The sequence below is a fragment of the Stegostoma tigrinum genome, chromosome 12, assembly GCF_030684315.1.
Source record: "Stegostoma tigrinum isolate sSteTig4 chromosome 12, sSteTig4.hap1, whole genome shotgun sequence".
Taxonomy (NCBI): Eukaryota; Metazoa; Chordata; class Chondrichthyes; order Orectolobiformes; family Stegostomatidae; genus Stegostoma; species Stegostoma tigrinum.
The window spans coordinates 76673213-76687356 of record NC_081365.1 but is presented as its reverse complement, the minus strand read 5'-3'; the positions used below and the strand labels follow the sequence as shown (position 1 = coordinate 76687356).

The 14144-nt window shown below is 42.4% G+C and overlaps 1 protein-coding gene across 5 annotated transcripts in view; it reads left to right on the top strand.

The window, feature by feature from the left end:
• Positions 1–14144, top strand: part of mcf2la (mcf.2 cell line derived transforming sequence-like a) — a 187699-nt gene that overhangs the window by 39856 nt on the left and 133699 nt on the right. For 4 of the 5 annotated variants that reach the window (XM_059650444.1, XM_059650443.1, XM_048541031.2 and 1 more), the window contains one exon: positions 12377–12457. In XM_059650444.1, the coding sequence (XP_059506427.1) occupies positions 12377–12457 (81 nt within the window). Of the gene's footprint in view, positions 1–1096; positions 1116–12376; positions 12458–14144 lie in introns of those variants that run through there. The other variant, XM_048541030.2, reaches the window with a different exon arrangement.

Below are 14144 nucleotides of genomic sequence, written 5' to 3'. Positions count from 1 at the left end.
TATAGTATAGTAGTGTAACTCCTCTGCCCTCTGTGAGAATGTAGCAACATTTTCTGTCATATGTAGGAGCTCAATATAACATCTTCATGCTATTTTCTGACACTTCTTAATAATGAACAGTATTCCAAAGTACCAAGTTGAGTGCACAGTCTTAAGTAACACAACTATTTGGGCCTATCCTGCAGCTGAGCACTCATTCTTTGTGAGAGATGAGCAGTTGTGTGCAACAGACCTGCATATTCTCAAGTTACAGGAGTTTTGAGCACATGCAGTAGATGCCAGTGTGATCAGTTCACCCAACCTGGGACATTAGATCCATTTGGTACCCTTCAACTTCCATAATGCTTCTCTAGTGGTGATATGGACCTGAATTTCACATCTTAAATGCTTATTTCAGACTCCAGTGTTTAGCCACAGTTCTGACTGCCCCAGGTGGGTGTGAAAGATTCTGTGAGACTACTGAAAGAACTGGAAATTCTGTCTGTCCTGGGTCAATATTTATTTATGCCTTGACCAGCATTGATTTTTGGCTTTATTGATGATATTTTTGGTGTACCTAAATGCCATAATTCCACAAAACTACTTTATGAATTCCAAAACGCCTTTGGAGCATCCTGAGGTTGTGAAAAAGATCATTCAGAAATGTCATGTCTTCTTTCATTCTACGCAGAAACATGGCAGGATTATATTAAACAATGAAATAATTCCCTTCAGAATGGGTGCTCACACTGAAAATGGGAAATTCAGACTAATTTGCATGCCATGGCAGAGGAGATTCAAATTCACACCCTTATCAGTCAGATTGGTCAATGCTGTACTACCTCTGTGTAACTTGCATCCATTGTCGCAGACTGCAAATCATGGTGAATACTATGAAGCAGACGTGTCATCTTCGTTAAATTCCTCAACATAAGGTCTGTGTTTAAATTTAGCCTGATATTATAAGGCAGGAAGGAAGCCTGCGCACAAAAGGTTTCCTCCCAGCTGGTGATGTATTCATTGTTCATGTAATTGAACCTCTTTTTAACCAGAATAAATTGCAACTTCTGGTTTATGAGAGCACTTGATACTGGTTCAGCAGACATTGGGAAACTAGTAGTCAACATTGTTTTATGGTAAGAAGGAATGAGTTGTTTTATATCTTGCAATACAACTAAGTTGAATAAATACAAAAATTCTTCTTGTTTGTCTGTTTTGATTATTTTTGTTTGTAGCTGTAACTTGCACTTCAGTAAGACTTGAGTGTCTAGTTAGATTTACAGCTCCTGGATCAGAGATACAACAGTTGTTTAGAAAGTTTAAGATTATTTATAGTTTTATTTTCAGCAGCAAAAGCAATTGAGATATTTGCTAATAATAATGAACAATGTAACTGTGCCATATTTAACCTGGTGACTTAAGGTATGAAACTTGTCATACATCTGGAGATGTTTTAATGTATTTTGTATTCATTTTGAAATTGAGAACTAGCACAATGCCTGTGTTCTGTTGAGTGGTAGGACAACGATCTAGTGATGCAAATAATAAATGAGTGCTAAAACATTTTGGAGACCTTAGTAAAGCTGGAAGCAAAGTGCTGCAGGTGCTGAGGGTTGGAAGTAAAAGCATGATATGCTGGAAAGACTCAGCAGGTCAGACAGCATTTGTGAAGAGAGAAATGGAGCTAATGTTTCAGGCTGGGGAATTTTTTGATCAAAAACTGAAACATGAACTTTTCTTTCTGTCCACAGACACTGCAACTTTTAAATTTAAAAAAAAATCCACTGGCTATTTGCAGTGTATCATATTTTCATTATTGATAGTGACTCATTAAAATGACACTTGGTCTGGAAATATTAGCACAGCGATGAATGTTTGAGCTTGACTAGTGTGACTATATCATTGAAAAGACGGTTAGATCAGGTGGAGTATATCATGGTCTGTTTAAATGGGCAGAATGTCACAGTTAGAGAATCATCCAGTACAGAAAAGGCCCTTTAGCCCATCAAGGCTGCACCCACAGTAACTACCAATAAAGGCGTGCTAATCCCAATTTCCTGCACATGTCTCATCCTTCAATGCTATGATATTTGAAGTGTTCATCCAGGTACTTTCTTTTTTAAAGGATGTAAGGTTTCCAGCTTCCACTACCTTCCCAAGCAGTGCATTCCAGATTCACACTACCTTCTGAGTGGAAAAAGGTCTTTTTTTCTCAAATCCCCTCTGAATCTTCTGCCCCGTACCTTGAAGTTATGCCATCTCATGAGTAACCCACAACTAAGGAGAACAGCTACTTCCTGCTGCCCTTGTCCAATACCCTCATAATCTTACACCCCTCAGTCATGTTCCCCCTCGCTCCTCTCTGCTCTAAAGGAATCAATCCAAGCCTGTCTAGCCTTTCTTTATATGGCTCCAACCCAGACAACATCTTGTGAACCTCCTCTGTACCCACTCTAGTGCTATCACATCATTCCTGTGGCAATGTTACTAGAACTGTGCACGGTATAACTCCAACCTTCTTCCTCTTGTATTCTATGCAACATCTGATGAAAGCAAGTGTCCCATATATCATCTCAACTGTCCTCTTCAGGTGCTCTGCTGATTTCAGAGATCTGTGAATAAATACCCCTAAGTCCCTCTGAGCTACCCAGTGTCTTGCCACACATACAATTACTCACTCATCTTGTTTCTTCTTCCAAAGTGCATGGCCTCTCACTTGTCAAAACCAACTGCTACCGCTCAGCCCATCTGACTGATCTGTCAATATCTTCCTGTAACCTACAACGATTTTCTTCACTACTAACCACTCTACCAATCTTGGAGTTGTCTGCAAACTTGCTTAACATTCCCCCCACGTTTCCATCTACATCATTTAAGTATATAACAAACAATAAGGGACACAGTACTGATCCTTGAGATACATTGCTGATCCTGGATCCAGTCACTTGGAAGACTTCTGCCACTACCTCTCTTGTTGTCATATTACTAGGCCAGTCTCTGATCCATCCTGCCAAGTTTCCCTGAATTCCGTGTGCTTTAACCTAATTAATCAGTCTTCCATGTGGTACCTTATCAAATACTTCTCATTTTTATTTGCCTTTCAAATTTAGTACTTTTGCTAAACCTGTTTTTCTGTACCTTATGACTTGATATTTGAATAATGTTTGTGCCTTCCAAGTAATGCACATTCAATGTGCTTTATAAGAATTGTGATTCAGTCTCTTTAATAAAAAACTTTGAAATGGTTGGAATATTTCCTTACCAATGATGCCAGCCTACTTTTCAAAAGAGTCAGAAATCACTTTATTTCCATACCGCTGTAATGTAGTTATACTTTATTACATGTCCCAAGAGAAATGTCATTCACTAAATTGTTCAAAGCACACAGCTCAACGAGTAGCACTTACACCAATGCATTGTGTACTAGTTCGTGATAATCTTTATTGGCTTGGCATGACATTAATCCCCACACCAGGTCCTGAGTAGATAATCTAAATTGAGGTCACTCTTGAAGATGAAATCTTCTACCAAAGGCCCAGCTGACAGTGTTGGTGGACTTCTGAGGCATTATTTGAAGAGCAAGAAATCCCAACCAATTTACATTTTTGATTCACCACTGCCTAAAGCAGACTAACTTGTCATTTGTCAATTTTTTTTTAAGGAAATATTGCTTTTATGGGTTATGTGTGCATTAACTGTGACTAGTCGCTACACTTCACGTCAAGAAAATATTTCAACATGAAGCTTTGGGGCATTTCAACATAGTGAGCTGCTATGTAAATGAGTACAAGTTATCTCCCTCATAAGCATCTTCTTGAACCTTTACATCTTTTGCACTCTGTTTCAAATAACCTGTTCTCCTGTGGCTATTTATTTCTGCATTTGCCTTCTGTTCGTTGTCCTTAGTGCACCTCCTTTCCTCCTCATACATCCTAGGCCCTTGTATTTTTCACACTACTCCATGCATACATGCCAGATATCTCCTCCTCACTGTCTTCACACCATCTCTTCCTTGCATCCCTACTCAACTCACTTTGGCCCTAGCTCTTGCTCCTTACACCTCTGAACCCATCCTCTTCATTATGATGCTCCTTCCACATACCTTCTCTCTTTTTGTGTTCCTAATATCTCAAGTTAGCATTACCCTTTCCATTTTCACCCTCTATGCACACTATTGTTCTCACTGTCTTTACATCTTGTGCCTCTTCACTCATAACTCTTTCTGATGGCCTTTTCCCACTAATTTCCTCAATTATTTTCCCTGTTGTCTTCATCTGGTACTCTGCCTTCTCCATGTTTCTTCACAGATCTCCATTTCTGATCCTCCTTTCATATACTGTTTCAGCTCCTCTCACCCATTTTACACACTGTTCCTCTCCTTCTGTCTTATCTCTTTTTTTTCAGAATCTTTTAGGGTTTAAAAAAAAAATTACCAGGATGTTGCCTGGAACAGAGGCCATTAGCTATGAGGAGAGGTTGGAGAAACTTGGGCTGTTCTCACTGGAACAATGGAGGTTGAGGGGGGACTTGATAGAGGTCAACAAGATTGTGAAGGGCGTGGACTTAGTGGACAGTCAGAAGCTTTTTCCCAGGGTGGAAGAGGAGGGGCCACAGGTTTTAAGATGTGAGGGGGAAGGTTTAAACTTGATGTACAAGGCAAGTTTTTTTACACAGAGGGTGGTGGGTGCCTGGAACTCGCTGCCAGTGGAGGTAGAAGATACGGTAGTGACTTTTAAAGAGCGCCTTGACAAGTACATGAATAGGATGGGGAATAGAGGGACACAGTGCCCCAGAAGGGTAGGGGTTTTAGTTGTGACAGGCAGCATGCCAGTGCGGGCTTGGAAGGCTGCAGGACCTCTTCCTGAGCTGTAATTTTCATTCTTTGTTCTTATTTCCATGAGTAACCCAAACTGTCATTGCTAAGACAATCATAATACCGTAAAAAATAGGAAGAGATGTAGGCCATTCACCTCTTGAGCATGCTCCACTATTCAATAAGATCATGGCTGATCTGATGTTCTTCCTGTCCACTTTCCCCCTTAATGCTTGATTCCCCTACCGATCAAGAATCAATCCATCTCAGCCTTCAATATGCACCAGGATTCTGCCCTCTTGTCGGAGGCAAGGAATTCCAAAGACTTTTAGCCCTCGGCTGCAGTAAGATGTTCCTATTCTTATACTCCATCCCTCATGAAATGAGGGCCAACATTCCAGTAGCCTTCCTGATTACCTGCTGTAACTGTGTGCTAGTTTTCTGTGTTTTTTGTACAAACTTCTCGAGTCCCCTTTTTATGTTACAAATTTCTGCAGTTTTTCTTCATTTAAGCAGCACTCATTTCGTTCACCCTTCCAGAATGAAAAGCTTCATAATTTTTGAAATTATGTTCCGTTTATTATTGCTCTATAAACTTCTGCATTCCTCTCGCAAGCTGCCTCCCCATCAGATTTTGTGTTGGTCGCTGAATTTGGCTGCAGTGTGTTCACTTTTACTTTCTTCAAGTCATGAGTACATACTGTAAACAGTTGTGGTGCTAGCAGTGGTCCCTGTGGAACCTCAGTGGCCACAGATTGCCAGCCTGACTTACTGTTTCGGGCCCATAAGCCAATGTTAGTTTAATCGAGTAGCCAAATTCACACTGGAGAAGGATGGATCACTGTAATTTTCTGAAACCCCACTACCACTTATACATATTTATTTCTTTCATGGGATATGGATTTTGCAGGTTGGACCTAGCATCCCTAATTACTCTTAACCCAGTGACTTGTTAGGCTCTATCAGAGCGCAGTTAAGAGCCAACCACATTTGCTTTGAAAGCAAAGGAGGATTGTGCACTTTGCATACTTTGTTACAGTAAGGTACAGAATTGGGGCAGTTGTCAGAATGAAGACATCATTGGCTAAAAGTAGAGGCCAAGAATTGAGTAGGAATTCAGAGTGACAGAAGGTAGGAAGTGGCATCCTGAAGGATTGGATTGCAGACTTTTAAATCAAAAACGTGATTTCTCAATTTGCGGACAATACCAATGGATGGGCTCCACTGAAATCATGCTGTGATCAAAGTGCTGGTGAATTGCATAACGAGTGCGGTGGATGGGGTTTTAAACTAAATAGTGGAGGTGGGGGCGATGAGTTCAGTAGCATGGAAAATTTTGGAAAAGGTTGAAGGCGGGAGAGGGCTCAGCAGAAGTTATTAAAGTTCTCAGAACAAGTGACAGGACACATGGAATGGGCCTGGAATCTAACTTCAGGTACAGCAGATGAGGGGGCAATATGAGAAGGTGATAGTTGATGCAGGACTGTGGGCCTTGTACTTAATAGCATGCAGTATACGAAGCAAGGCAAATGAGCTTGTAGTAGAGATTGAATTTGGCAGGGACGATGTTGTGGGTATCACAGAGATACTTTGTGTCTGCAAAGGGATCAGGGTGGGTGACTAAATATCTAAAGATACGTGCCCTATCTATCGACAGGCAGATGGGTACAGAGGGTGGCTTTGCCTTGTTACTAAGAAATGCAATTAAACCAATGGTAAGAAGTGATATAGAAGATTTAGAATCTGTGTGGGTAGTGTCAAGGAACTGCACAGGAAAAAAGACAACGATTGTCGTTGTGTACAGGCCTCTTAGCAGTGGTTATAAGGTGGTAAGAAAATAAATCGGGTGATAGGAAAGGCACTATTACAATACAATCATTAAGGGGGCAGGCTTCAATATGCTGAAAGACTGTGCCATCTTCGTAGCACACCTCAAGAAAAGGAATATAGGATGTCTGAGATAATGGGAACTGTAGATGCTGGAGAATCCACGACAACAAAATGTGAGGCTGGATGAACACAGCAGGCCAAGCAGCATCTCAGGAGCACAAAAGCTGACGTTTCGGGCCTAGACCCTTCATCAGAGAGATGATGAAGGGTCTAGGCCCGAAACGTCAGCTTTTGTGCTCCTGAGATGCTGCTTGGCCTGCTGTTGTTCATCCAGCCTCACATTTTGTTGTCATAGGATGTCTGAGATAGTTTTGTGAGGCCTTTAGGGAGTAGGCAATTCTGGATTTGGTGATGTGTAATGTGGTAGACTTGATTAGGGAGCTTGAGATGAAGGAACCCCTAGGGCACAGTGACTATAAAATGATGGTGATCACCCTGCAGTCTGAGAGGGAGAAGCTTGAATTAGATGAAGTGGTATTACAGTTGAGCTAGCTACAAAGACATGAAAGAGCTGGCTAGAGTAGGAAGGGAAGCTGATGGAGTAGTGATGACAGGCATTTCTGGGGGTATTTTGGGAGGGGCAGCAGAAATTCAGCCCAGAAGAAGGAACCTACATACCATGGGGAGGCTGAGACAGCCATGGCAGGGAAATCAGGAACAGCGTAAAAGCAAAAGCATACAATGTGGTGAAGATTAGAGGGAAGCCAGAGGATTGGGAAGCTTTATAACCAGAAAAGATTACCAAAACAGTGTTAAAGGTGGAGAAGCTGAAGTTTGAGAGAAAGCTAGTTAGTCATGCAAAATAACATTGCGAGAGTGTTTTTTTGATAGCTGTAAGGTAAAGGAGTGGCAAGAGTGGGCACTGGACCTTTGGAAGTGAGGCTGGATAAGTAGTAATGGTGATGGGGGGGGGGGGGTTGGGGAAGAAATGGTGGAAGGAACTAAATATGTGCGTCACATCAGTTCTCGCAGTGGAAGACTCCAGCATAGCAAAACTTCAAAGGAGTGAGGGGGCATGCAGTGACCATCACTGAAGGAGAAGTCACCTGAGGAAGCTGAAATGTTGATGGTGGACAAATCGGATGGACTATACCTCAGACCTCTGAATGTAATAACTGAAGACAATGTGGAGGCTTTGGCAGTGATTATTCAGGAATCACGAGTCAGGGTGGGCCCCAGAAGACAGGAAAATGGCTAATGTAACACCAGTATTTAAGAAGGAAGGGAGGCAGAAGACGGGAAATTATCGGCCTGTTAGCATGTCCTTGGTCGTTCGTAAGAATTTACAATTACTAATGATGAGATTGTGAAGTATTTAGAAGTACACAGTTAACTGGGACTGATTTAGTCCAGATTCATCAAGGGGAGGTGTTGCCTGACAAATCTGTTGGCATCATTTCGCAAAGGTAGTGAGCACGTTAGACAGAGCAGAGCTGGTGAACATGATCTGTTTGGATTTCCAGGAGGCCTTTCACAAGGTGCCGAACAGGAGGCTGTTAATAAGTGAAGAGCTGGTGGTGTTGGGGCAAGGAACTGGCAAAAGACAGACCAGGGATAAAGTGATCTGTTTCAAGATGGCAGCCAGTAACTAGTGGAGCTCCGCAGGGCTCCCTGTTGGACCACAGCTATTCACACTATACATTAATGATCCGGACAGGGGATCTGAGATCATTGTTGCTATGTTTGCAGATGACACAAAGATGAGTTGAGGAACTGGTAGTATTGAGGAAGTGAGGAGGCTGCAGAAAAAATTGGACATGCTAGGAGAATGGGCAATGAAGTGCCAGATGAAATACAATGTGGGAAGGATTGAGGTTATGCACTTCAGTGGGAAGAATAGAGGTGTAGACTGTTTTTTTCCAAATGGGGAAAGGCTTTGGAAATCTGAAGCACAAGTTCAGGATTCTCTCTGTTAACGTGCAGGTTCACTTGGCAGTTTAGAAGGCAAATGCAATGTTAGCATTTGTTTCAAGAGGGCTAGAACACAAGAATAGTAATGTACTGCTGAGGCTATATAAGGATCTGGTCAGATTGCATTTGGAATATTGTAAGGAATGATGTGATGGTGTTGGAGGGGGTCCAGAGGACAGAATGATCGTGGGGATGAAGACCTTTTGAATATGAGGTGCAGTGAGAATTCTGGATTTGTACTTGGAGTTTAGAAGGACGATGGGGGAAATCTGATTCAGTGCTCTGTAAGGTTCAGCCCAACTGCACATGGAGAAGGTGTTTCCACGAGTAGGAGAGATGAGGTCTCAAGGGCACAGCCTCCAAGTGAAGGAATAGCCCTTTAGAACTGAGAAGAGGAAGAATCCATTCAGACAGAGGGGCTGACACTGTGGGACTCATTGCTGCAAAGGGCTTTGGAGGCCAAGTCTTTGAGTGTATGTATGATGGAGATAGATTGTGTTCTTGATTGGTAAGGGGATCAGGAATTATGGGGAGAAGGCAGGAGAAAGGGTTGAGAAGCATATCAGCTATGATTGAAAGGCAGAGTAGACTTGATGGGCTGAATGACCTAATTCTGCTCCTATATCTTACAGTCTTCTGGTGATTACAACCTCAGGAGTAAGTGGGGCTGTAAGAAATATGAACAGGAGGATGCTGTGATGTGGAGTTCCTACGACACTGAACCCTCTGAGAGAAGACATTCCTCATTCCTTAAAACAATTCTAAGACTGTGCCTTCTGGTCCTATGCGCTCTCCAATGAGAGAAATATTTATGCTGTCATGCCCCTTAAACCCATACGTTTCAATATCATCATCGCAAATTCTACTAAATTCCAATGAGTAGATTCCCAAACTGTTTAGCCTATACTTTTTATAAAACGATCCTGCCATACCAATGATCATCCTAGCTAACCTCTGAACTGCTTCCAATGAAATAATAGCCTTGCTTTAGATAAAGGGACTAAAACTGCGCACTGTACTCTAGCTAACACTGTGGAGCTGGAGGAATGCAGCAGGCCAGACAGCTGTGCGCCTCTGCTGTCTGGCTTGTTGTGTTCTTCCAGACCCATATTGTGTTGTCTCTGACTCCAGCATCTGCAGTTCTTGCTATCTCTCAATACTCCAGATGTGGCCTCACTAGCACCTTGTACAATTTCGATAAGGCTTCCCCACTCTTCGACTTCAATCTTCTTGAAATAAGGGCTAATATTCCACTAGCCTTCCTGATTACCTGTGTGCTAGCTTTCTGTGTTTTGTGCACAAGTCTTCCAAAGCCCTGTTGTGTTGCAGCTTTCTGAACTATTTCTCCATTTAAATAATTCTCTTCTTTTGTTCTCCTGTTCAAAAATGAGGAACTTCACACTTTCCCACATTATATTCCATTTGCCCACTTGCTTAACATATCAGTATCTCTGTGTAAACTGTTTGTATCCCTCTCACAAGTGCCTTTCTGTCTAGTTTTGTGCAGGTTTGTCTACAACGCATTTGTTTTCTTCAGAACTGAAGAACTGGAAATCAGAAACCAAAACAAAAATTGCTGGAAAAGCTCAGTAGGGCCTGGCAGCATCTGTGGAGAGAAATTGGAATTAATGTGTCAGGTCCAGTGATCCGTCAGAACTGATGGTAGCTGGGAAAGTTTTTTTTAACGCAGAAGATAAGGTGGGTTGAGGGGGTACACAGCGAACAATAGATGGAGCTAGAGCTCAAAGAGAGAGGACAGTTGGACAGAGAGTAGTGGACAACAGCCAGGTAAGGAGAATGAGTAGTTAGTAATGGGGACTGTTAGTGGCTAACAATGCCCCTGTGTGATAACACTGTCATAACACGGCCTGGGGTGTAGGACTTGGGTAAGGACATGGGAGCAGCTGAAGCCTCAAAGTTACTGAACTTGAAATTGAATTCAGAAGGCTGAAAGGATCTCAAGTGGAAAGTGAGTTGTGTTCTTCCCCCTGCAGTTTGAGCTTCGTTGGAGCACTGCCGCAAGCCTGAGACACATGTTGGCCAGGGAACTATGTGGTGGTTGAAGTGGCTCAGTTTCTTTTTTTTTGCAGACAGAATGTTCCGCTGAGGGGTCGGTCAGTCTGTGTTTCGCTTTCCCAGTAGAGAGGAGACCCTACTGTGAGCAGCGAATGCAGCAGGCTCAATTTTGAGTGAAGTGCATGTTAACTGCTGCTTCACCTGCAAGGTGTGTTTGGGCCCTTGGATACTGAGGAGGGAGGAGGTAAAGGTACGGTGTTACACCTTCGGCAGTTGCAGGGGAAGGTGCCCTCAAGCTATGGATGGGTGTTGGGAGTGAAGGAGAAGTGGGCCAAGGTGTCCTGGAGGGAATGGTCCCTGCTGAAGGCTGGCAAGGGAGGGGAGGGGAGGGAAAGGGAATATGTGTCTGGTTGTAGCATTCTGCTAGACGTGGCAGAAATGGCAGCTAATGAGCCTCTGAATGTGGATGCTGGTGGGATGGTAAGTGAGGATAAGGGGGAGATTGTGTTGCTATTGTGGGAAGGAAGAGAAATGATGAGGGCCCAAGTTTAGTAGATGGGTTGGACATGGCTTTGGGCCTCCATGAATATAGTGCTGGGGATTCATCGGATGAGGAAGAAAGTGGACATTGCGGAGACCACCTTTTCGAAGTTTGCGTTATCCTAATAGATGTGATAGAAATGGAGGTGCTGGGAGAATGGAGTAGAGTCTTTACAGGGAACAGGGTGTGTGGATGTATAGAGAATTTATAGTGGATATTGGCGACCAGCCTATCCCCAGAATTGGAAATAGATGTCAAGGAAGCAAATACATATCTACCTGTATCAATCTCAACGTGCCTGGACCTTTCTAAAAATATGTTGCCTCCCATTTAAACTCTTAGTTTTAGTTATTCACCATTTTCTCTAAAGCCAAAAGGCCATCGTCAAGCTTTGTTTTGGAAATCTTGATTTTTGAAAATTAATTCTGTTTAATGGCCGTTGAACTTTTACATTTTCTGATGCTTTCATGAACAACAGATCCTGTCCTAATTTTCCTCTTCCCCATCTTCATGGTGAGTTCAATAATTTTAGGCCCTGAACTCTCCCATGTCCCAGCATCCCACCCCATACACCTGGCCTTGTTACCACAGCCTGCCAGTACACACTCCCTGTTGTTAGTCACTAACAGTCCCCATTAACAACTATTCACCCTCCCAGCCTGATCGTTAGCAACTCCTTTGTCTGTCCAACTGTCTTTCTCTCTCTTTGGGCTCGATGCTTTCGTTTACTCCTTACCCCACCCACCTCCCTATTTTCTGCATATAAACTGACATTTTCCCAGCCGCCATCAGTTCTGAGGAAGGGTCACTGGGCCCGAAACGTTAACTCTGTTTTCTCTTCCACAGATGCTGCCAGACCCACTGAGCTTTTCTGGCAACTTTATTTTTGCTCTTGGTGAAGGGGTTGGGGTGAAACAATTTGGGTACTGGGACAACGTTTGGGACTTCTGGATTCCGAGCTATGGCGTCATTTGAGCTTTTATGGTTTTTTTTTCCTTCTTTATTTGTGATGGCAAATGTTGTAAAGCGTGAAGTCTTCATGTTCGTTCTTTTCAAAGTCATAAGTTCATATTTTATGTTATTAGTCTCTGAGAAGATCACAACTATTGATCAAAAACTGTAGTATAATGCAATGCTTGTATAATTCATTGTTCTGTGTAGAATAAAGGAGAGATTTGCTAAATTTCACCTTGAGTTAATACTTATTAATTTGTTTGATTTCATAGATGAAACCATGCAGCAAAACAGTCCTGTATGTGCTGCTCACATCACTGAACTGCTGGCCAAAAAATTTGCTATTCGGTCAGGTAAGAATCATTGTTTACATCACCTCTCACTTGCTTATGGTCCCATTGACAGATGTGGTACTAAACTTGGATTATAATTCCTTTGTTTGACAGTAGGAAAGCCACTTGTAACTATTACAATGTAGCAATACCAAGTTGATTATGATTAGGTAACTGTTTTGGTAATGGTGCAGAAACCTAATTTATTACAGTAACTAAAATCTATATTCCGAGTATTTATTTTCAAAGAGTCAGAATTTAAAATGGTGCAGCTCCTTTGGCAGGCACAAAATGTAAAACCAAATGCTTTCAACTACAAGAAAGCAATAGAAGTTTGTTTAGGAAGCAGTAAAGATAAGTGTTTTTGCAAGATGTGAACTGCATTGCCTACAAGAAGGCTATATGGTGATGGGTGCTTTACATGTAGCTTTGACCTCTTTTGACGCAATGCAAGTGACCCATATCGTCCATGGAATTAATTTGAAAGTGTGTGTACGTACGGGGATTATAGATTTGGCTGTAGTATGCATTATTCCTTGATGCTTGTTAACATATTGGAAAAGAAAAGTTTGGTTTTAAAATATGCATTGAAATACACACAGTTGGTTGTACTGTGTTTAATTGTTTGGAACTTTACATTGTTACATACAAACGTACGAACTAGGAGCATGTGTAGGCTGTTTAGCACCTTGATCTTCTTCCATCATTCAGTACGATTGTGGCAGATCTGATTGTAGCCTTCTACCCTAATAACTTCTCAACCTCTTGCTTAACAAGTGGCGACTTCTACCTTAAAAATATTAACAGTCTGCGTCCACCACCTTTTCAGGAAGAGTTCCAAATACCACAACCCTCTTGGGAGGAAAAAAAAACTGTTAACGTCTGTTTAAATGGGCGCCTGCTGCTTCTTTTTTTTAAATGTTGGCCCTAGCTGTAGGTCCTCCTGTAAAGAGTAGGCATCTGCTCCACAACTATCCTGTCAAGATTCTTCATTTTTATGTTCCATTCTAAGCTCTTCTAAACTCCAACAGATCCAAGCCTGGTCTGTCCATCCCTTCCTCATGAGACACCCCTCTCATTCCCACTGTTGGCGAGATAAGCCTTTTCTGATCTGCCTCTAATAATTTACATTCTTTAAATAAGGTCATTAATACTGTATGAAGTACTCCGGATGTGGTCTTGTTTTCTACTTCTGTATTAATTTGCCCTTGCAACAAATGATAACATTCTGTTAGCCCAGAGCTCTATGCAGCTCACCTGTGCAATCTCTCACTGTTTAGAGAATTGCTTCTCATTTTGTTCTTCCTCCCAGCATGGAAATTTTCACATTATCCTATACTATACTCCATTGCCACATCCTTGCCCACACACTTAAAACCTCTACAGGGTCCCCTGTCTTGGGCAGGCCTTGTAAAGCTGGCCTGTTTCCTCCCTCAGACTCCTGGACTACTTGTAGTCCTTGATCAGGTGCCCCTCCTGTTGACAGTTCCTGCAGAGGGTCACCATGCTCTGACCTCCTGCAGGTTTGGCACACCTCTGTACGCTGCCCCTTGGGTATGTCTGGTAGCATCTCCTCCGTCAGATCACCAGGCTGGATGGAGAATGGACGATGTTTTCCCAGCATTTCTGATTTACGGTTTCCGCAACTCTTCAGGGCTTTTGTTTTCGTGTGCAGCAGGAAATTTGGTTAAAAACTGAAAGAACTGTA